The following is a 23,823-nucleotide window of genomic DNA, read 5'->3' on the forward strand; positions in this document are numbered from 1 at the left end:
AGTTCATGCAAACACCCGATATTCAATTTTACTTCAAATAAGTCACAAGTTACTGAGTTTAGCAAAAAGTGAAGAACAGCATCTGGTGAGTCATAAACTGTCCAATTTTCTGCACTGTAATTTCATTCATAAAGCCCGAAAATTCTAATAAAAGCCAGTTCCCAGAAGAGAACTCAGACAAAACTCAAAAGCAGATGTCAAACTGCCACGCACACATACACACAAGCTCGCGCATGTAAGCACACACGCACCCACGCAAAATGTTATACGAATGTGGGTGCATACGCGATATGCACGCATACATACACAGACACTGCTCTAATACGTTTTTGGGTGCTGTTATTTGCATCGCTTGAAGGAGACCCAAATAATTCTCTCTGACAGGTGAGCTGTGCAGGAGTTGCCATCTAATTTCCAGAAAGAGGAAATCTCTTTCCTCAAGCATGTTAGCAGTCAGACATCATCCCACTCATTCTGACAAGATGTCTGTGTTGATAGATAATGAAGCACGGTGCGTGTGTGTGTGCGTGTGTGTGTGTGCGTGCGTGCGTGTGTGCATGTTTTTCTATCCCGGTGGAGACTTCAAACTGAATGCACACTGACTCATGGGGACTCGTGTCACTGTTGGGACCTAAATTGAGGTCCCCATGAGGAAACAAGCTTATAAATCATACAGAATGAGTTTTTTTTTCTCTTTTTTTGGGGGGGTGGGGGGGTGGGGGGGGGGGGGATGCAGAACGTTTTCTGTGATGAATAGGTTTGGGGTAGGGTTATGGGATAGAGTATAAGTTTGTACAGTGTAAAAATGTTATGTCTATTTAAAGTCCCCATAAAACATGGAAACCCAACATGAGTGTGTGTGTGCGTGCATGCGCGCGTGTGTGTGTGTCAAATAATAGATCAAGGGAAATACAGGCAACATAACTCTTCAAATTTTACACAAATGCTCTAAAACATGCACATTTCCACTGGCAAACACACCACCACATGTCGCTGTCGAGTTGCATGACCTTTCCACGAGGCCAAACGGGCTCTGTAAAGTCAGGGCAGCTTCTCTCCATTTCCTCTTTTATACACATCACTTCCGCTTCACATCACCTTGTATCACACTAGAAAGGGGCATGGCACTGGCACACGACGACCTATACAAACACTCACTGCAGATAAACACACACACACATAAGGCAATCTCTGGAACATTTCACACCAAAATTATTGTTGTATTTCTTTTTAAATTTGCATATAGAAAAAATCAAAAACGTTTGAGCCATTAAGATTTTTGCAATATAACATTATTATGCAAATTCCTCAATATTGTGTTAAACATATCACAATGTCATTACTGTAGTAAAATGCAAACAAAGGATTTACGTATGTATGTATGTACAGTATGTATGTATGTATGTATGTATAATTTCCACTATTCTCAAACATTTTACATTACAGTTATGTGAATGGGTGAGGATGGGGTAAAAATTATATCTTCATGAGCCTAAAAACATGCCTTGATTTCCTTTAAACTGCACTTATTTTTCTTTTGATGTTGGGCTGAAAAAGACTGGACACATTCTTGACAGGTTTCTTGACATTCACATGGACAGAATCACACACACATATCATGTTTAAAGCCTAATGGTTAATATGTGGGTTGCCAATACAAAGGTTGTGTATGTGAGTGTGTGAGTCAGTAACTAAAGGCCTTAAGCAAAGCATTCAATCCAGAGTCACTCTTAAATGACTGTGCTGCAAATGAGTGAGCAGTAATTTACTTAAAAGGGATTATATAATTATTATAATATTATAAATTATTTAATATGTTTGGTTACACTTTATTTTAAGGTGCTGTAGTTACATTGTACTTACTCAGATAAGTACTGAGTAATATTAATTAACTGTGTACCTATAGCGTTACGGTTAAGATTAGGTTTAGGGTTTGTTACTTGTAATTATTAACAATTTACTGTTATCACTATAGTAAGTACATGTAGGAACGTGTAATTGTTGAAATGTTAAATGTTTCTTTCTGTTATTGTGCCTTTAGAGGGTTAGTTCACCCAATATATATATGTTTTTAATCACATTGTTCCATGTGGGTCATGAAATGTTCATTGCAATGGAAACCCGAATGATTTCTCCAGGTATTATTTCCTTCTTACAGACACACTCATCCATACATAACATATGAAAATGAAGAAATATCCAAAAAAGATAAATAGTTGAAGAAATGGAACACGTGCATGCACACTTTTCACACAGACAACAATTACACAGGATAATGATGATGCATTATAATTAACATAAAAGCGTCCATCATTCTAGCAAACCACAAATCTGCATAAGCGTGCAAATGACTGAAGTTGTTCTAAGCTGCTCTAAATATCAGTAATGTAACCGCCGGTCTAAACACTGCTTTATGCTGTGGTGAAAGGATCAATGAATAGCTTTTAGAATGTGCAGTTTCTTTTACAATTACCCTGTGAGGTGCGATCACCTTATACCACCTCTTATTCACTCTCTGCTGTTCAACAAATGAACACTCTTTTATGTAGAGTTTGTACTGTATATAATTGTGTGCAATAAGTTGCAAGAAAATAGGATACATTGTTATCGTTTGTTTTGTTTTTGTGGTATCACTATGGTAGTAAAAAAAAAAAAAAAAAAATGAATTTGAAACAATTTTTTTGTGTGTGTGTGAAACGTTTTAAATTGAAATATTCACAGCTTGAGTATTTTCTTACTTCTAAATTCTGAAAAAAACAGAGATTCTAATTATTGGACAAAAAACTCCCACACGTAATAATCTAGAATACTGTCTAACACTTGATGGCTGCTCTGTTAAAGGTGCTCTAAGCGATGCCGGGAGTCGTAACTTCTTGTTGACGTTCAAATTGTTGTCAAACAAAACGGAGGCTAGCTAGACCCTCCCTCCTCCTCATCCCGTCTCCTCCCTCCTCCCCTCCCTTCCGGCATAAAGGAAAGTCAAAGTAGTCACTACAAACAAAGTTAAGTTTTACTGATACTTCATTCAATGTGTAATGTCGCCAAGTTAGATAAATGCTTTTATATATTGCAGAACAGAATGCAGAAAAAGAGAAACATTATCTTAAAATCGTTTCGCCACCTGAGGTTATAACTATAGCTCCCATACAAGGACGCAATAATAACAAGATAACGTTAGCTTCGCGTTTCCCAGTGAGCATAAACAACGGCGGCGTCGTAAACAAATTTAATCAAAGTTGTCAATAGCCTAAAAATGAACATTCAAATTCATAACAAACAGTGGCTGAAAACAATCATTCACACAAATTGTCGCCCTACTGTGAATTTGCTTGATCATTTACAATTCATCGCTAGCTGCTAGAAACATATGTTGTATTCACCAAAGTTAACGCTGACTGCATAGTTCTAGCTAATTACATCCTTGTGTTGGTTTGGCGAACATGAACGTCAATTTAGAAAGAAAAACGCATTTACCCACCTGTCCAGCAAAAACAGAGCAACTGAATGTCGGATTGGAAGCCCTTCTGCCGGCGGAGTTCTCGCCACCTTTCGAAGGTTTTTCCGATGTAAATTCGGTACTTCGCACGTTTCTTATCCTTGTCCCTTATCCTTGTCCCTCTTCTTTGCAATTTGTTCATCGAAACGTTGTCTCTTTGGTCGTGTATCGGCCATAATTCAAACTTCCCTCTTCATGCTTCTCTCTCCTCCACACCCACTTCATGTGCACGCGCACTAACCCCCCAAACCCCACCCTCAAATACTTCTTGACGGTTATTGTCTGGAACACTGTTTGTTATGTTTTCGTGGTGCGGGTGAGCCCAGTTTGTTTTTGTTGCTGTTTGTGGAGCCTGTGGTGTCTAGAGAGACCGCGTTTTTTTTACAGTGTGTTCAGGGGACAGGCAGCTAGCGGATAGTGAGGAGATGTTTGCTGGATGTGACAAAAAAAATTTTGGCCTAAAAAACACGTGACATCACTTAGAGCACCTTTAAGTCTTCGTCGTCGGTTAGGAACCTGGGTGTGCTCTTTGATACCAATCTGTCATTTGAAAGTCACGTGTCTAGTATCTGTAAAACCGCATTTTTCCATCTTAAAAATATATCTAAATTACGGCATATACTCTCATTGACCAATGCGGAACAATTAGTTCATGCGTTCATGACCTCAAGGCTAGATTATTGTAATGCTCTACTGGGTGGTTGCCCTGCACGCTTAATAAACAAACTGCAGCTGGTTCAAAACGCAGCAGCTCGAGTTCTTACCAGAACCAGGAAGTATGACCATATTAGCCCGGTTCTGTCAACACTGCATTGGCTGCCTATTAAACATCGCATACATTTTAAAATATTGCTGATTACTTACAAAGCACTAAATGGTTTAGCTCTGCAGTACTTGAGCGAGCTCTTAACGCGTTATAGTCCTTCACGTCTATTGCGATCTCAAAATTCCGGCCAGTTAATAATACCTAGAATATCAAAATCGACCGCTGGTGGTAGATCCTTTTCCTATTTAGCACCAAAACTTTGGAACAGTCTTCCTAACATTGTCTGGGAAGCAGACACACTCTGTCAGTTCAAAGCCAGATTAAAGACACATCTCTTTGACCTAGCATTCACATAATACATTATAGACTTCTATAATTCAATGTTAGGCTGCATAGATTAGGTCAGCCGGAACCGGGAACACTTCCCATAAATCCTGATGTACTCGTTACATCATAAGAAGAATGGCATCTACGCTTATTTTAGTGTCTTTGTTTATCCCGAGGTTTTCCCGCAGCCTGCCAGATCCAGGCCGTATCCAGATCTGACGAAGGACCTTCGCCTGGACCCGATGACAACGCAGTGCTGAAGTGCCAACTACTCTCTCCCTATGGAGGATCCCTTTACCACTCCAGATAAAGCGTTGTCTGGAAAATTCGTTTCGCGTACCTACCCCGAAGTGACAAATTAAAATTAAATTCTGTATCAAAATGTATAAGGAAAGACCAGTACTTTGTTTAGGCTTGGTTTGTAGGGAATTACCGGTACAAACCTGCGCACATATATTCAAACGCACATAACTATAGAACCAATTCTTAATGCGCAAGTGAACGCCATCAGCGTTTCTCACAGGTTCGCGTTTAAAGTCTGTGTAGAGAGAATGGTGTCGTCTTAGCAGCCCCTAATTTAATAACAAATGATCGTTGCGACGGAAGCGAATCAATCAAAACTAACTTTAGCTGGAAAATAACTTTATTAAAGAACCGCTATAAAGCCAAAACAGTCTCTGTTACCTTAAATTATACGTTTATCTATGTAAAGCTGCTTTGAAACAATCTACATTGTTAAAAGCACTATCTAAATGAAGATGACTTGACTTGACTTGACAGCTTAATTATACAACCATGTTGAATTTCAGCAAGCCCTAAAAATACAATGCATTAAAATGCAAGCATGGTTCATGCAATGCATTTTTTTGTTTCAAATATATTTGTCCTTAATTTTCTTCCATATATCCCATTCATCATCAGATTCTCTCACCCCTAAATTTCTAGTAAAAAAATAATAATTTAATTCCTAAGTCTAGTGAAGAATAAGCTGATGTTCTGCAATAACATCACAACTGAAGATCAAAAAGGGCCTCATGTGTTTCTGACCTGCATCTATTTAAATTTCATACAGACTCACAGTGCAATTAGAGCAGACTGGGTCTTCCTGACCTGTGTCCTCAGAAGCCGTTCACATCTGGCCCAGCTGGAGACAGATGTACTGCAGTGAGACTGCATCCAATCAGCAGCTGCCTGCAGTCCTAACACTGACATGTTCATCTGTCCAGAAGATGTCAGTTTCTGGATTTTACTGGACTCAAATAAACATTCACCAATGCTATAACACAACTTAAAAGCCATTTAAAATAAGATATACCATAAGATCGTAAGATCTTATAAGACCATTAGATCATCTGAACAGTTGCTCTTTAATTACTGGCTTGAGAAATTCTAAAAATATTATTAGGATGAAGTATTTTTGTAGGCCAAAACCCGGAAATGAGTTAGCATTTTAGCACATCCGGTTCCAGCATCCTGAAGTAAATAGGTATGGGATTTTTAATGGGATTTTGGTTACATGCATGAAATAAGGTCTGTGTTTAAAACAAGCTCAATATAGTTTCACGTTTTATTCTACGACAGAAAGAAATAATTAGACTAATAATTAGGCTAATTAGACTGCAGACGCTTTCAGGGACATTAAATGCCATCATTTGAACAGGTAAACACATCTACTTGCTAGTCTGCTTTTACAGCCGTATTGTGTTTATATTCGTGCTCTTGCAAACTATTCTTACTCAAATAAATAAATAAAATAAAGATAGAAAGAGTTGTTAGAAGCTTAATGGTGGTGATGTTGAAGTCATGCTAGTGTGGTGTAGTTTGTTTATAGCCTATGTTTAGCTTTTTCTGGTGATTGTAATAATGCTTCAAAATGAATATAAGTTGTCTAAGAATTATAAACCTTTGTTAGTTACAAAGCATATTTTTTGCAGTAATCCAAAAGCCAAGTGAAAAAAATAAAATAAATAAATTGTCAAGTGATGCTAACTTCCAGGGAGCATCCAAACATTTGGAACATTCTCCATGCAGCAGCTCAATGCAGCACAGAAACAATGCTTTAACATGAACTGAACAGAAGACTTGGTTGAATGTCTAATGCATATGGCACACATAATTGGAATCACTTCAGGAGTTTCAAAGTCATCATCTGATTGGTTAAATTCTACAGGATGTCTGGTCAATGTGTCTGATGCGTGCTCTAATAGTCCGCCTCAAAACAAAGCTGTCCTGACCCCAAACCCTCTCATGGAAGAAGAAAGCCTTTATGTTTACGACTGCGACAATGAGCGCTTATCGGGATCAGCTTAATGCTGTATTTTCAAAAGTATGTGAAGTTCATGGCATAGACTCATAGAATACATCAAATTGTTTTACTTGGCAGTCTGTTGTTGTAGTAGGGACATTGACGTTGCATGTTCACACCCCTAAACATGATGTGGAACAAAACAAACTGTGATAGGTTGCTTTACATGTCAGTCAGACATCTTCTGATCAGTCCTTGCCAATGAAAGCTGCCATGGAGTCCAGAACTTTTGCCGTCAGTCTGAAGATCTGGCTCCACGATACTATGACACACCGAACATCATTACATTTTCAGCAACTCAAGTTGGTGTAGCATTACAAAACATCACTGTTTTTAATGTCACATAGTATAAAGTAGGGAGTTCCCTATCTGTCAATCAAGTTCAATTTTTTTTTCGAATACTAAAAAATCGGGTCTCACTTGAAAGCCCCAATCACATCTGAGTTGTAGAAAACGGCCAATGGAAATGGTGAGTGGCATTTGCATGCAAAGCCACTCCCCCATACATACGGGTATATAAGATGGCGGCAAGCATCCACTCATTCAGATTTTTGCTTCGGAGCCGAGTGGTTGCGCACAGTGATCAATCTCTTCCAGTCGCCTCACAAAGAGCATTCTCCTGATCTAAAAGAGCTTGTATATGAGAGGAAGTCTCTCTTGATGGTGAAAGGCCGCATTCAGCGGTTTTGCGGATTCGCCATTCCAAAAAAAAGAGCATTAGCACAATTAAGTGCGGCGATTCCCCACTGGGTGCTTCTGGAGTCCCTCTCCTTTTGACTAGAAACGCTTCCCCAGATTTCCCTAACAGAGCAAGCAGGGGCGGCGAGTGTCTTTTAAAGATGTCTTTCCGTCCATGTGTTTCTGGATATAGTCATTTCCTGTCCTCATCTAAATCGTACGTCTCACATGACCATGTCGGCATTGCGGTCGCGAATCCGGTCTGCTGTTACCCAGTCCAGTATCTGACACGGAGCACTTCCGCCGGGCCAGTCCCCATAGACTCCTCTAGCATGCTCTAGCTCATGCTCATGCTCTCCTCTAGCTCGCTGAAATGCCGGATGATGGCACGAGTCCTCGTGGGAGATACAGCGTGTCATTCGGCGCTCTGGATGAGGATCAGTTGTTGATAGCTGCATTGGAGTGTGGGCTATTGTCCTCTGGAGAGGAAGATGAATTTGTTGAAGATGAAGATGTTTTTTTTTTGTTATTACTGGATGACAAGATTTTGCATAAATGGCAACTTAAATGTCACTCTATTTTCACACTTGGAATATAGTGCATGAGTCATTCATGGCGCTTTTTGTTTAGTTTTTTTGTAGTTTTTTTTTTTTTTTTTTTTCATTTTGGAGCTTTCCCAGGCCCAGTCCTCATTCACTTTCATGATATGAAAACACTAGCCACAATGTTCTTCAGAAATGATCCTTTTGTGTTCCACAAAATAAAAAATAAAATAAAAAATGGAGGACAGATTTTTCATTTTTGAGACAATTTCAAATGCTGTCTATATAGGTAGCGCTCTAGGTTTCAGAACAGCTAGAGAGTGTTTGTGTGTGAGAGAGAGATGGAGAAACAGAGATCTGCTGAGGGATAAGCCTTGACAGACAGCGTCACTTCTAGATGCACCATTATCTTTCTTCAAAGGGACAGAATAATGAAAGGCAGCTAAATAATTCAGAAACTTTCTCCTTTCCAGCATCTCTTTTCACAGAAAAGGATCACTCCCTCTTTGATCCCATTCTGAATTTCACATGCTCGCTCTATAGAGAAAATTGATCTAATTATTGATCCAATTAGACTTATGAGGTACACAGTGGTTTACCTTTTCCCCCTTATTAGGTATCAAGCAGAGACGCAGAATAATGCTTTAATTCAAATGTGTACCAGGAATGAATCACAGAGCTGAAAAATTGATTTGGCAACTAAAATCCACCAGGAAAGAAAGGCCCCAGACACAGCAAGTGGAAAATAACTCATGTTTCTGCTCAGTGATATCAGGTCTGTTGCATTTCAACTACATTGGCTTAAATGGCACACGTTAATTGTACACCATATTCTGTACAATCTTTTTTTTTTTTTTTTAAGACAATGATTCTTAATTATTCTTTAAATAAGAAGGAAAATAACTGGATTAAAGGGAAAATAGCTTTTAGCAAATTAGTTGATCACCTAGAAGGAAAATCATTATAGACTTTGACACTTAGATGTAATTAAACCATTTAGATTACTTAAACAAACAAACACACACACACAAAGCTATTTGAAAAACACTGCTGACTTTACACCACGACATAGAAGGAATAATTTGGCATGTTTACACCTATCAACATCTTTTAATTAAGTGCACAAATACACCACCTTCAAGACAAAGACTTCATGATATCACTTCCTTCGACTCTCTCTCTAAGGGTGCTACTGATTTCTTATTCGTGCATCCTCGTTTCCTTTCCTTGCGTCTCACCCTGTAGGATGCGAGTGGAGGCTGCAAGGAAAAAAACCTGTGTATCCTCGCTTATGAGTCCTCTGGAAGCTTCCTCACTCCTCGTTCCTCGCCTCCTCGCGGTGAAAATAACGAATTGAGATGTCATTCAAAATGGCTGAATTCGATTGGTTTCCGGGTCACAGGCTGGAGGACGGAGGAGCGAGGAAACGAGAAAGCATCAATTTGAGTATTGAGAAGCACCCTATATATATCAAGCTGCTTACATATGTTATCGCCATAGACAGTATATAAACTGGACACAGCGACCCCATAGGTTTCAACGGAGAGAAGTGAAGCACATTAGAAGCCCTCATTTCCTGATTGCCGAGCGTACTGCGCAGACTCAAACTGAGCTTGACGACGTGGATGTGACGTGAGCAGCCTGCCTGACAGTTGTAAGTTTTCTAGTAGCTGTGCCAAACGAAATCTGAACCATTCCCTTCCGAATCTTGCAGAGACGGAAAGCGTGAGTAGGATCTGTCCATGAGCTAGGAGCAGGAGCAACGTCATGACTCTCTATGGGCTTCTCCCTTGACTTTATCGGACTTTATGCCTCCACGTCCCCCCGATTGACTGCGAGCTTCTCTTCCTGTCTCTACGGTAATTTCCAGAGAGTCGCGTGGTTATGACGCAATCGTTATCCTACTTTTACAAAAACTGCTTCTACGGGGCCATAACGTAAGATACAAGGTAATGGAGCCTTTTATACATTGTCGTGTTTCTTTAGAAATAAACCATGGACAAATGGAGTCTTTAAACGCCTCAGATGTAAAGTTATTCGCTGTCAAAGTGACGCCAAAATGAATGGGAGTCAATGGGATGCTAACAGCAGGTGAAGGCTTGTAAGCCAATGGCGGCTCCCGGGGGTACCTTCAAAATAATATGAAACGCTGCCCCCCTGGTTATCGCTTGTTTCTGCTTCTTCTTTAGATGTCTTTTGATCAGGAGATTCAGTACTCTTTCAGAAGATGTGTCACAGCGCCCCCCACCATATAACAGTGAAAACACAGAAGTCCGGAAATTTCTGTCAATGGTGGGTAAAGAGTTATAAGCCATTATGGAGAGAAATAAATCCTTCATATTCAGAGTTTTTTTTTTTTTTTTTTTTTTTTTTTTTTGACAGCATGTCTTTATATAAGAAATGATTTGCCAATATCTGAGTAATTATTTAAAGTAAGCCAATGTAAATCTCAGAGTAAACACATTCTTGGACACAGAGTGCATTATAATGCCAGACTGCATTAGAAACAAATTGAGGATTCATGTCTAATGCAAATGTGAATCCAGTTTACCATTAGGTAGGATTTAAAGTATTCTGACATGAATAGCCCTACAGGTTGACTGGTGCATCCATATACTTGAACCCGCAAGAACGATGATGTAGCCATTTTTGGCAGGAAACATAGAAGTGCAGGTCTGGCCACCTTCACGACCTGCCCTTCTTCTTGGTCTGTTGGCCACGAAAAGCTCAGGGCAGCTTAAGAGGGGAGATTTGACAGGGATAGAGAGAAAAACATAGCTAATCCCTGCTATGAAAAGAGTAATCTATGAGAAAGGGTTAGAAAGAAGGGAGGAGAGACAGAGAAAGAAGGAAAATTACTTTCTGTGATCCTTTGACAAAGGAAGTGAGGCTATCAGTCGAGGGCGACTAAATCCGTAGAGAAGAAGAGAGGGTTTAAATATGATGTCTTTTTTTGTTTGTTTGCCTTTATTCTTACAATCAGAGCTGCTGCAGCTCTGCCTGTTGCTAAAGCCAAGTTTATGTTGTGTTTCTTCATGACTTCAGGTCCAAAAATCTCCGTGGCCCGGATGTGAAGTGAGGCCAGTCTCCGGCACCTCCATTGATCTCTGTTGATCACTATCTTATTTGGTAATTTAAATGCTAATGACACTTTTAATCATGCAACAGGGGGAAACACAATATGATATAGAGTAGCCAATGATGTGCTGCTCTTTATCCTCACAGAGGATAAGATCCTCTGTGATTCAGAATTACTGTTAAAAGAGTTAGGAAATTATATTTAGGATCTTATTATGATGTGTCTCCTTTATCAGACTAGACAATAACTAACTAACTAATCTATCTACAGTATATGTCTGTCTAATCTCACGACCAATTCGTACAAATTTGTACGAGTGAATACGAGGTGGCAAATTCATACGAATTCGTACAATTTGTCTAAACCCCAGTGATGAGTAGGTATAGGAACGGGGTCAGGGCTAGGTCATTCGTACGAAATGGGCAACTCGTGAAATATGTACGATTTACCAAAAATCTTACAAATTCGTACAAGTAAGGTCATATGGATTCGTACGAATTAGCCACCTCGTAAAATATGTATGAATTGTCGTGAGATCGGGTCTGTCTGTCTGTCTATATATATATATATATATATATAGAGAGAGAGAGAGAGAGAGAGAGAGAGAGAGAGAGAGAGAGAGAGAGAGAGAGAGAGAGAGAGAGAGAGAGAGAGAGAGAGAGAGAGAGAGAGAGAGAGAGAGAGAGAAAGAGAGAAAGAGAGAGAGCCTATATAATTACAGGTGCTGTGAAATTTCTTCTATTGAACCCAAAGCCAATCCATATTGTTGTTTTGGGCTTATAATAAACCCTGTCATAGCCCTGTCACTGTAACATGTTTTCTGCTAGTGCCCGGAAGTTAAATTATTGCAGCAGAGCCTTTAATATCACTTCAGCTCTGGTTGTCAGAAGTCAATACCACACACTGCTCTCTAAAATCAAATAGTGCCACATTATTATCGTACACAGGAACACATTTAGAATCAAGGAAATAGACTGCATCGATTATATACCTCTGTGTCAACATAAAATGAATTATTATCACAAACTCATCCCTAGGGATGAAAATTATTGCATTGTGCCTTTATCTGTTTTCACAGACTGCCCATCCACTGAGAATTGAATCTCAGTGATTGACTCTTTGAACTGCCAGCAGTGCTTTTCATGATCAGCAACCAACCATTGTGCCATTTAGGCCTCCATGAGGACTGAAAATTATGGGAATTGACTATTTCTTACACATCATGTCAGGCCCGTCACCAAGGGGGGCATTGGGGGGCAGTGCCCCCACAAATGACTTATTGTGCCCCCCTAAATATAATGCACAGGACAGGACAATAAAACAAACTTACATTAAACATTTCATATTAAATGTTTACAATGATCATTTTCATTTTAAAACCAAACTGTTTCAGCAGAACTTAGCTCACAGGAACAGTACTCTCTACAACGGTAACACTAGAAATGCATAACACATTATCCTCAGAAATGATTCAGAAAATTCATTATTCAACGCATTATTACACAGAACGTAAATTGAAATATAATTGTATTCATAAATGACTTAAAACATCCCAAAACAGCACCCAAACCTTGCAAAGACCTACCTCATTAATTATTCAAATACAACAGCCAATGGCAAGTTTCCAGCAGCAGACCTTTCAATATGTTATTTTTGTGTTAGTAGTTGTATGTATTCAAATTACAATATGCAGTTGTGTGTAAGTATATGTATATATATATATATATATATATATATATATATATATATATATATGTATATATATATATATATATATATATATATGTATGTATATATATATATATATATATATATATATATATATATATATATATATACACATATAAATCATGCAATTCATTTAGTTAAGCATACAGTATTGTTTATATGTAATTATTTTGCGCAGCTGCGCATTGCATGCGATCTCAGAATCAAATTTTGGCGGTTTTGTACTGCAAAGCTATGGATATAAGAAAGTGGTTTAAAGATTCGTCGTTGACAAAGACGACTTTGACCAACAACAACGTGTGTGGAGATGACTCTGGAGCTAATGAGATAGGAATGGAGAATTTGTCTAATGAGACACAAGTTCACAGCGTAGACAGAGCAGCAGGTGTAATTATGAATGGGCCTAGTGATGTGATCGCCATCGCTGTGGCTGTGACATTGATCTTGGAAATGAAGGACTGAATCAGATCATTTTACAGCGATACCCTGCTCGCTTGTATAATAATAAAAATCGCTCCTTTGTGTCTTCATGGTATCAGACTAATGATATACGTTACGTTGATTGTGCCTGTTACTCAAGAAAGCCACTAGATGGCACTGTGTTGTGTATGTGACGAACAATGCAGATTAACAAAAAATATAGGCTACTAGCTTAGGGTGACCATATTCCAGGACATGTCCGGCCGGGGTTTCGAGATCGCCCAAAATATCCGGGATACGGCTTTTGCTTTATCGTCGCCATTCATTTTGTTTACATGCACACCTTTTGATTCAGTAGGACTGAATTAATTCCGATTGGTGAATCTGAATGTAGTGTTTACATGAACGCTAAACAAGTGATCGGTTGATGTGCGTTTTAGCATTGCTAAGAAAATTCCTGTGTTTTCGTCTCGATCGGGATCCGTGTGAAGCAGAATGCATGACCTGCAAAGCTGGCACGTACGTGTCAGTGTCAAATAATGTAATAATGTAAACATAATGAATGGTGACTGTAGAAAGCAAAAGCCGAATCCCGGGCATTTTGGGCGATCTCGAAATCCTGGCCAAACATGTCCTGGTTAAACAGGACGTATGGTCACCCTATACTAGCTAAATGTGGAAATGTTAAGAGAAAATAAACAGACGTTGAGATCATAAGGTAAAGCATTTTTTTGAATAATTGAACAAAACAAGATTATTGTGGACTATTTTAGTTATGGGTTGTTGTTTTGGTCTGTCTCAGATCATTAAAAAAAGTGTGCCCCCCTATGAAAATTAAATGCCCCCCCCCATTTGGTTTGTTCTGGCGACGGCCCTGTGTCATGTTAGAGCTGTCAACAGGCACTGAGTTCACATACTCTAATAGATGTGCCAGACTCTTAAAGATAGTGAGACTCTTAAAGTCTGTGTCAAGACTTTGGAAAGCTTTGATTTGTACTTCACCTTGATTCAAGACCACTCTATTAAACTTTAATCAGTGCATAAACATCACACTGAATGACACAATCCTCTCTATAGAATGAACTCTTAATTTTAAATGATCAAGAAACATAAGGAAGATCAAGATAAAGAAGCATTCCTCACTTAGAGGAGAAAACTTTCTCTCTCAGCATGATAAAAACAAAAAACAAAACAAAAAACAATATATTATAATAGTTTTACTTTTAAGTTTTACTTAAAAAAAAAAAAAAAAAAAATCAGTGTATGAATGTTAATTAAGATTTTTAATAATGATAATAATCTTTATTAGGTCATTACCAAACAGATCAGAATATTTGCATTTTATTCAAATAATTTAAATGTTAATTGGATGACAATTATCATGTTGTGTCAACTTCTTTTCAAAAAAAAGTGTCATGACCATTCATATCCGCACCATCACACCAAAATCTGCTGTACTTGCGATCAATGTTTTGAAACATCTTTTTGAGCAAGTTTCATTATTTTTTTTTATATATATCTAATGAAGTTAAAAAGGTTCCTAACAGAAGTGCAAACATAGACAAGCACTGAAGCAACAGCTCTATCACTGAAACACCGGCAACAAGCAGATGAGGACTACTGTTCACCAGGGACACGTATTCTGAACATGCAGGCAAATACATGCTTGCAAGGCAACACAAGGAGAGAAAAGAGACCAACGGAGGCAGGGAGACATGTTTTAGCATATTGAGCAGAGTTTTCATTGTGGGTGAGGTACTTCACTACTATAAAGTAGTTTTTGTTTTAGAAGTAAAACTAATCGAGAAATCTCTTGAGGAATGATTGTTAGACAAATAACTTTTCATCAAAAGAGTGCATGATGAAAGTGCACACTTCAAAAAGCTTAATTTTGTAGCTTGCACACATCATTTAAGCCTTTCTTCGTCTTTGGTCACTGCAAAGTCATCCAAAAACTACCGTGTTTGTGGTCTGGTCAAAACAGTAAAATCTTAAGTTGAACAAATATTAGTTGAAAGTATAAGGAATAACTTCATAGAAATGTTTTCTGAGACTTTTCAGCCAGGCATTCATATAACATTTTAAATCTTACTGTTCAAACTACAATCTGGCCTCTAGTTCTCTAGTTTGACTTGACTTGACTTGACTTATCAACATTTATTATATATATTTTTGTGCCTGGTGACTCTGATATAATTCCTTGATTTGTCTGATACAAACCAAAATCTACAACTCATCCCTTAACATCAACGTCAGATTATATTTTGCAAATTAATTAAATCATTATGTCACCACACAGCTAGATTTTTAGATATTTAGATAGATATTTGTTAATATTAGTTAATGTAATCTAGCTGTTCATTGTTTGTTCATATTAGTTCACAGAACATTAACGAATGTTAACAAATACAGTCTTTTTATTTTAATAATGTATTAGTAAATGTTGAACTTAGTTCATGGTAGTTAACTAATGCTAACTAATGATGTTTTGTTTTTGGCCTGAAATCCTTGGGTTTGTACGAATCTGTCTTTTGTCGATTTCTATTGTCGCTCCATGCAAAATGGCAATGCTCACGTACAGTAGTGATTTCACGGCAGTAGCTCATTTCTAATTGGTTCATCAGATGATCTTATGAATTACCCCTTGTTACCACACTCCCCACTCTCCCCCACTGGTCTTTTGTGGAATTCATCACAATATTTCCTAATCATGCTCAAATGCTGCTCACACAGAGCTCGACGGACGCTGCTAGGCCATCATGCCACACAGAGACTCTATGAGGGGGAATTCGGAAAGGAGGTTGACTAGTAGGCCGTGGCCTTTACTTTCCTGGTGGGGGATTCAGGCTTCTCTGGGGCCTCAGTCCCAGGGGCCTCTGGCTTTGTCACACAGCTATCAGCCACTGCAATGCTAGGATCCAGAGAGAGAGAGAAAGAGTGGTTACTGAAGCAAAGCAGCAGACAAAGACAGCGATACAGGCAGAGAGAGAGATAGAGAGAGAGAAAGAAAGAGAGCCTCATTTGTTCCTAATTCATTCCTCTGAGACAAAATCAGTGTGCTTTATTTGTCTCTTTAGGCCTGTGAATTGATTGCGAGAGAGATGCCAGGTCTTCAGCATACTACTCAATCTTAGGTGTCGTTTCACTGGGACGGCTGAAGCGGATTGGCTCTTGACACAGATAAAGGGTGTGACTGGGTGCGTGTTAGAGCTACAGCAGAGCGCTTCGTTTTGACACTTATTGCAGCTGCACGAGGTGATTTACATTTGCCGACAAACACAAGTGCTCCATTTACTGCTGGGTGGTAAATTCAAGATACTTGTGGGAAAACAAAAGCACTAAGTTAAATTATGATGATTTGAAAAAACCCTTATTTTTCCTTCATAAATAATGACAGTCATGGCAAACAAAAGAAATTACATTTAGGCAGGGAAAATAACACATCCTGAGTAAATCACAGAGGGACAGCAGAAGGAAGCAAACAAACAGCTAAGAGTCCTACATGTGCTGTTATCCCAACACGATCTCATGAAAGTGCGTATCTATACCACAAATTTAATTTCTCATGCCATTTATACGGCAAAAATGTTTTTTTTGCGTGCATATGCTACGCACTGTAAACCCCTTGGGTAGGATTAGGGGTGTGGAGTGCTTGCGTATTACACGCCATAAAGTGTGTATCATATGCATGCGAAAATTGCATATCATATGCACGCAAAAACTATTTTTGGGATATAAATGGCACGAGAAATATAATTCGTGGTATAGATACGCCCTTCATGAGATCGGGCTGGTTATCCAGGAGCAAATGGCTCTTGAAACTAAGGCATCCATTTAGTTGAAAACACATGAACTATTTTCTGAATATACCTCCCAGAGGACTACTAAGAACTACTATATACAAGTTCATTATTAATTTGAATAATGCATAATGAATAATTCATTCTAAAGTGAAGATCATGGTAACCCACTAGTAATGACTCATATGTTACTACATCATTCTAAAGGAATTACTTATTATTTGTAACAGTATTCTAAAGTGAAAAGCATGATAACTCTAGTAATGACTGAAGTCAGTGTAATCTTTTGAGGTTTTTGTAAGGTTTTGGATAGTAATAATTCAAGTTTTACTACATCCTTCTTAAGGGATTACTGGTCATTTGGATCAGTATCAGTAGTGAAGATCATGGTAACCCACTAGTAATGACTCAAGTGTTACTAAATATGTCGGAAGCAATTACTATCCAAAACCTTAAAAAAGCCTCAAAAGCTTACAATAGCCGCGTTTCCACTGTCGGGCCAGTGCGAGCCAGGGCTTTAAACGGGCCGTGCCGGGCTAATAGCCTCGGGCCAATAGCACCGGGCCTGCGTTTCCACTGTCGGGCCAGAAGCTCCACAGCGCTTCACTAAAACACGCCCGTAACACACCTCTCTGGAACAACGTCAAACTAACCCATCATTTCACCAACAAATGGAAGTTTTATCATAAAACTAATCAGAAATCACTGGAAACAGCGTTGAAAACAAACACGATAAAAGCGGCCGTTTGCTGGAATTTTTTTGTTTTGTTTACTTGAATATTTAAAACCCAAGCATCGATGTTTTACCACAGGTTTACAATAAAAAGTGATACATTGATCATAATGAATTAATTTATGTCAAAATTGCACATTAGTCACTCAGAAATAAATTAACGTTAGGTCTATTTCACAAAAGAAAGAGGACACACTTACTTTTTCAGTCGCGTCTGTTTCTTTATCTGGTAGTTACAGGACACATAGATACATCACATTTAGAAAGAATGATAATTTCTACAAATATATGCCATACGACCTGAGGAGCTTTAGCACTCTCTCGACTCCCATACAGATATTTTCAGCCAGAGAAACAGAGGAAGCTCCCGAAAAGAAAGTTACTTTATTTTGTGATAGTCCGGTTTAAAGAGACGAGACGTAGGCTATACTGACAGATAAAATAAAAACATGACTGTGATAGCCTTTAAGATTGGTCTGATTTCTTCAAGCGTTCACTATGTTTTTTTTTACTATGTGTATCTTCAAGCGTTTACTATGGTAACGGTTAGCGCGCATAGTCTTTTGCATCACAAACAGAAGGCATTCAAACATGAACGCGAGTTAAATTATTTTAAAAGTCTGACAGAATCATCCGGCGCTGCCGTCTCCCGACTCAGGTGAACTCCGCCTCTGTTCGTAACCACTCCTCTAGCCCGAGCTGGCCCGCTTTGGCCCAAGGTATTCGACGGGCCAGAAATCCCGGCCGTTGGCCCCGAGTAAGCCCCGATCAAGCCCCGGAAGTGACAGTGGAAACGCGACTGGCCCTGGCACGCTCTAGCACGGCCCGGCCCTGGCCCGACAGTGGAAACGCGGCTATTGACTTCCGTCATAACTACATGTCAACTAGCAGTCATTAGAGTATTAGTAGACTGTCTGCTTAATATCTGATTACTCTTTATGAACATGACTATAAGTAACTTTGCAACTACGTCAACTTATTCTAACCCTAACCCTACAAGTCTACTAATACTCTACTTATACTCTAATGAGAGTTAGTAGACATGTAGGTGCAATGTTACTTATAGTCAACAGAATGTGTTAAAGTGACCATCAAAATAAAGTGAAACCTAAGAATGTTTCTTTTCAAGGTTTATTATTGAAATGAGACCCCCCCCCCCCCTTTTTTTTCTTTTTTCTTTTTTCTTTTTGCAGGACAGTAGAACCACTTTTTTTTTGTTTTTGTTTATGCCCCTCAAAATGCATTTTTATTGTATTTTGAAAAAAATTAAAAGTCAAGAAATGAATTGCATGTAATTTAATTCCAAGCGTCCTAGAATAACTGGATGGTTAGGATGCTTCACACATTTGAACAGACCAGCGCTCTTCAGAGCATCTGATGCCTAGTTCTGCTTCCAAACCAAAATAATTCACAAAATGAAATGGCATGGATTTTGAGAGGGTCTCTCAAATGAGCATCATAATTTCATCACTGATGTAATTAAGAACTCAGGTGGATCCTGTGCCAAATTTCATGCACCCTCACACTGGTTTGCCAGGGTGATATTCCTATGAAGGACAGAAGCCAACACTCTCCTGCTAGGGATTAATTATCCTCTCAGAAGGACAGATTACCACTAACTTTAATAATCAAGTAAAATGGGGATAAACTGTAATATGGTGCTTTTGCTGATCCAAGTGACTCAGTATGGGTTAAAAATTAGTGCCTACGATTCGATGTTTTTTCTGAAGCATGACTAAAGAGGTTGCTAATGTGACCCGCTCGGGAAGCAGTCAGGGTGTCCACGTCTCAATATGACAGAGAAGAAAGACATATGTCCACACATTCATCTCCTGTAGTTCATATTTTTTTATAAGAAGAGTGGCCACATTGGATTTTGACTGGCTAATTGAGCATTTTAGGAAGGGTCTCGAGGAATACTTAGCTGCACATATTGCTGATTGATTCACCATCTGCTGTCAGTACTGCTTTAATAATATCATTTGAAATATTACATACTGTAAGAATGTAAGATATTGCTAATCTGCCTACATAAATTGATACATCTACGGATAAGATCACTGGCCGTAAGCACTGAAAAAAAACATTATCTTGATCAGTATTTGAGAGTTTTAGCATAAACCTGTAAATAAATTTGTTTAGATTTAACGTTTAATTAAAATTAAAAGTATATCTTTTTTTATTATTATAATAAAATAAATAGAATACATTTTTTTATCAAATAAAAAGTATAATATTTGTCTCCGTAATTATTCATGTAACCTTTCATATTTGTATGTATTTATTGCATTAATTGTATTAATCATTTAATTACAGACTTAAAGTAAATAAAATATTAATAAATGCAATATTATTAGATGCAATTTTGCAGATGTCCAATATGTTTTTGTCTCCTCAGCGCTCTACGATTACTCCAGATCACTTGAAGAGATACGACAATTTTTAATAACTTCTTCAGTTACGATGCTTTTGGGAAACAGCCTGTAATTCTAAGATGATCTGTACAGTAGTTGTTTTTTTTGGGGGAAACACAGCCCAGAATCGTAACTTATCATTACAATAACCTTCTCAACCATAGATACTGGTAATCACTGTAGATCATCAAGGCCAAAGTTTTCGGTCTTTCCAAGTTCCCATAGCCTTGAGTTTTGTGAAGTGTGTGCTTAAAAACCGCCGACTGTCAAGTGTTCTGTTTATCTGTCATGCTTTGGGATTTGACAGGTTCTGGTGCTAATCTGATGTGCCTCCTGCAATCAGCCCTGATTGAAACACCTGTCTCTCAAACCAAGAAATGGACAAATCAGGTCTACATAGCAATCAGGAAGCCTCTTTAACAAATAGGTAACATGCTCTTAAGCAATCAAGTGCATCCACTAACAGAAAAATGAGAGATGCATTCATAAATGCTTCTTTCTTCAATATTTTAAGTGTGATGACCTCAAAGTATCAAAGGTATTTTTCTCATTATGGTACCCAGTAGCCCGGCAGGATGATATGCAGAGTATAGGCCTACTTTCAGAGACAAACGCTGAAGTCTTAAATGGGTTACTGGCATTTCTGGAGTGTAAATCTTCTTAGTGACAATGACAGGCTCTGCATTACTGTTTCAACCTTCTCTTTCTTCAACCCTCAAAAGCAGTCTGCATTAATAAAAGTTCATTAAGGTTATCCACAAATTATTTAAAATGCATTTTTGCTGTTTTGTGAAATAGTAAATGTGATGTATGGATCCACAGATCGAGCCTGTTGTAGGGTACTTGGTAATTTCCAAGTAGTTCTGACATCTAATATTAGCAATATTATTGCAATATATTTTCTGATGATATAAAATTTAGCTAAGGAATAAATAAAAAAAAAGCAATTGTGACTTTGTTTTGTCTCACAATTCTGACCATTTTTCCCTCAATTGCAATTCTGACTTTATTTCTAGCAATTATGAGTTAATGAGGAAACAAGCTTCCATTATAGCAAGTTTATAGTAATAATGTTAAAAGTTTCACTCATATTGTTCACTCAAATAATTGTTTCACTCATATCATATACTCATAAGTTTCACTCATATTGACAACCGTAGTTAAATATGATAATTGACAGTTATGATCATAACGGATAGGACAAAAAAAAAATCATATACTGTGTTTCAAAATAGATCTGTGCATCAAATCTTGGGATATTGCACTTGTTGTATAATTTTCTTTTTGCTGCCTAATAATTCTAATAATTGTGCTACCTTTAAGTGATTTTTAAATGTTTCCTTTGTGTTTATTTAGTAAAAAGCAGTAAGAGGTCACAATAACTTGATTATCATTACTGCTGATTTTGCAGTAATCAATTTGAATGTTCCTTGTAACAATAGCTTTTCTATCCTGATCAAATCTTTTTCATTTTTCAAAAGCAAATACAAGTGTGTGTGTGTGTGTGTGTGTGTGTGTGTGTGTGTGTGTGTGTGTGTGTGTAATGTCATCAAAATTAAAAAATAAAAAAATAAAAAAATTCCAAGTCAAAACTGAAATATAGACAAAAACATATGATTAGAAAAATGCCCCAAAATAATTTAAAGTACAAGTCCTGATGTACATTTTATTTTTTATTATAATTATTATATAATTGTATTATTATTATTATTATTATTATTATTATTATAAACCAGGATTGCAGTCAGTGGATTTAGATTAGATCAGCATCAGGAACAGATGTGTTTGCATTTTGCTTTGTGATTTCACTGAAATCCCACAAATGAAATCCAACTTCTACTTGATGCTTCCCCTGTGTTACTGTATAGATTCCTGCAGCAGTGCAAGCTATTTTATTAAGTGGTGGGGACAAAATTGGCCATTGCAAAAAGTGCCCACAATCAATGTCACCTGTGAGGGAAGTACTTACAGATCGTTGTCTGTTTCTGTACGGGGCTTCTTTCCTCTCCTGTACACCATACATATTGTGACCACCACTCCTACAATCAGACCGCCAACCGCCACCACTCCCAAGACGCCAAATATACCGCCAGGAGGACCCTGAGGCATCGGCTTTTCTGCAGGAGAACAGAAAGAGAGAGAATTGTGAATTATCTCAATTAGTGCTTGATTCATCCCATCAGAAATAAACCATTTCAATCACAAATATAAGAGGATCCATGCTGACACAGCACCACACTGTTAGAAAAATCTGTAGAAATTACAGTATTACTGGCAGCTACTTGCCAGTAACTTACTGTAGATTTAAATTGATGTTATTTACTGGCAACAATTTGTTCAAAATTAAATGAACATTAAACATTAACAAGTCTTTATCTTTACAGAATAAAACTAAAATAACAGCCTCGTGCAATTCTGGGAACCAAAATCTGAAGGAAAAAAAACAGAAAAAGGTTGATGAAGATTTCTGGTTCCCAGAATGCTTTGCATTAGATTGTTATTTTATAGTTTTATTCTGTAAAGATAAAGACTTGTTAATGTTTAATGTTAATTTAACTTTGAACAAACTGTTGCCAGTAAATAACATAAATTTAAATCTACAGTAAGTTACTGGCAAACAGCTGCATAACTACAGCAAATTTTTTACAGTGCAGCTGACCACAGATAATGAAAACATCACGGTGTTTACACTGCAGCATGAAGAAAACGCAGGGTGGAATTCTCTGTTTACTTCTTTTACTCAAATACATAATTTATTAAACAGTTAGACCTAAAATTGACAACATATTCCACAATGAAAGCAGCAATGTTATACAAGGCATGGTACTTGAGGTTAGAACTTAAAGAAGATGATGGCAGTGTTAGAAGCACAACAATGAAAAGGAAGTATAGCGAAACAGATTTTCTTCCGTATCTTGATGTATATCCGAGTCTATTTGAAAGAGAAAAAAATGGGCAAGGACTTGATTCTATGCCATTTAAGATGTGAATGTTGCACTCAAAAATGTATTCTTCATAAAGTCATTAAACGACATCAGGGTGACAACTATTTCATTTTTAGGTGAACTATTCAACCGGTTATCCATACAAAATAAAGCAGGCAGCAACAGAACGCTACAAAAAGAAACGCCTTTCACAAACATTTTCAGTTTTACGTGTGCAAGGCAAGATGAATAACACTTTAAAACATCATTGTCTCAAAGGTTGCGAGAGGCTATGTTCTCACAACCTTAGAGACTGAGAGCAAATATATGTGTGAATTTCAGTAAATGCTGTTGAGGTGTGAAGGTAAAAAGGTTTCTTCTGTAATCCTTGCATCAGAGCTGAAAGCAGCAGTTCCCTTTGTATTCAGCGGATAAAACACAAAAGCTATATTGGAGTGTAGTGATCCCCACAGGCTAATAATATTAGCTTCTAGCTAGATTGGACCATTAACTTTTTCCTAAGTAAATAAGGTTGTTATGAGAATGCAGTCAACCAACCACATAAATATTGTATAAGATCTGCTAAAAGAATCATGTTGTTTATGAATTTT

General features: G+C 37.8%; 1 protein-coding gene across 4 annotated transcripts in view; it reads right to left on the reverse strand.

The window, feature by feature from the left end:
* The window catches only part of nectin1b (nectin cell adhesion molecule 1b), a 244,386-nt gene that overhangs the window by 42,192 nt on the left and 178,371 nt on the right, over positions 1-23,823 (reverse strand). For all 4 annotated transcript variants that reach the window (XM_084124508.1, XM_084124505.1, XM_084124507.1 and 1 more), the window contains exon 6: positions 22,258-22,405. In XM_084124508.1, the coding sequence (XP_083980634.1) occupies positions 22,258-22,405 (148 nt within the window). The remainder of the gene's footprint in view (positions 1-22,257; positions 22,406-23,823) is intronic.

This window comes from Abramis brama (assembly GCF_963993115.1).
Source record: "Abramis brama genome assembly, chromosome: 9".
NCBI classification, from domain to species: Eukaryota; Metazoa; Chordata; class Actinopteri; order Cypriniformes; family Leuciscidae; genus Abramis; species Abramis brama.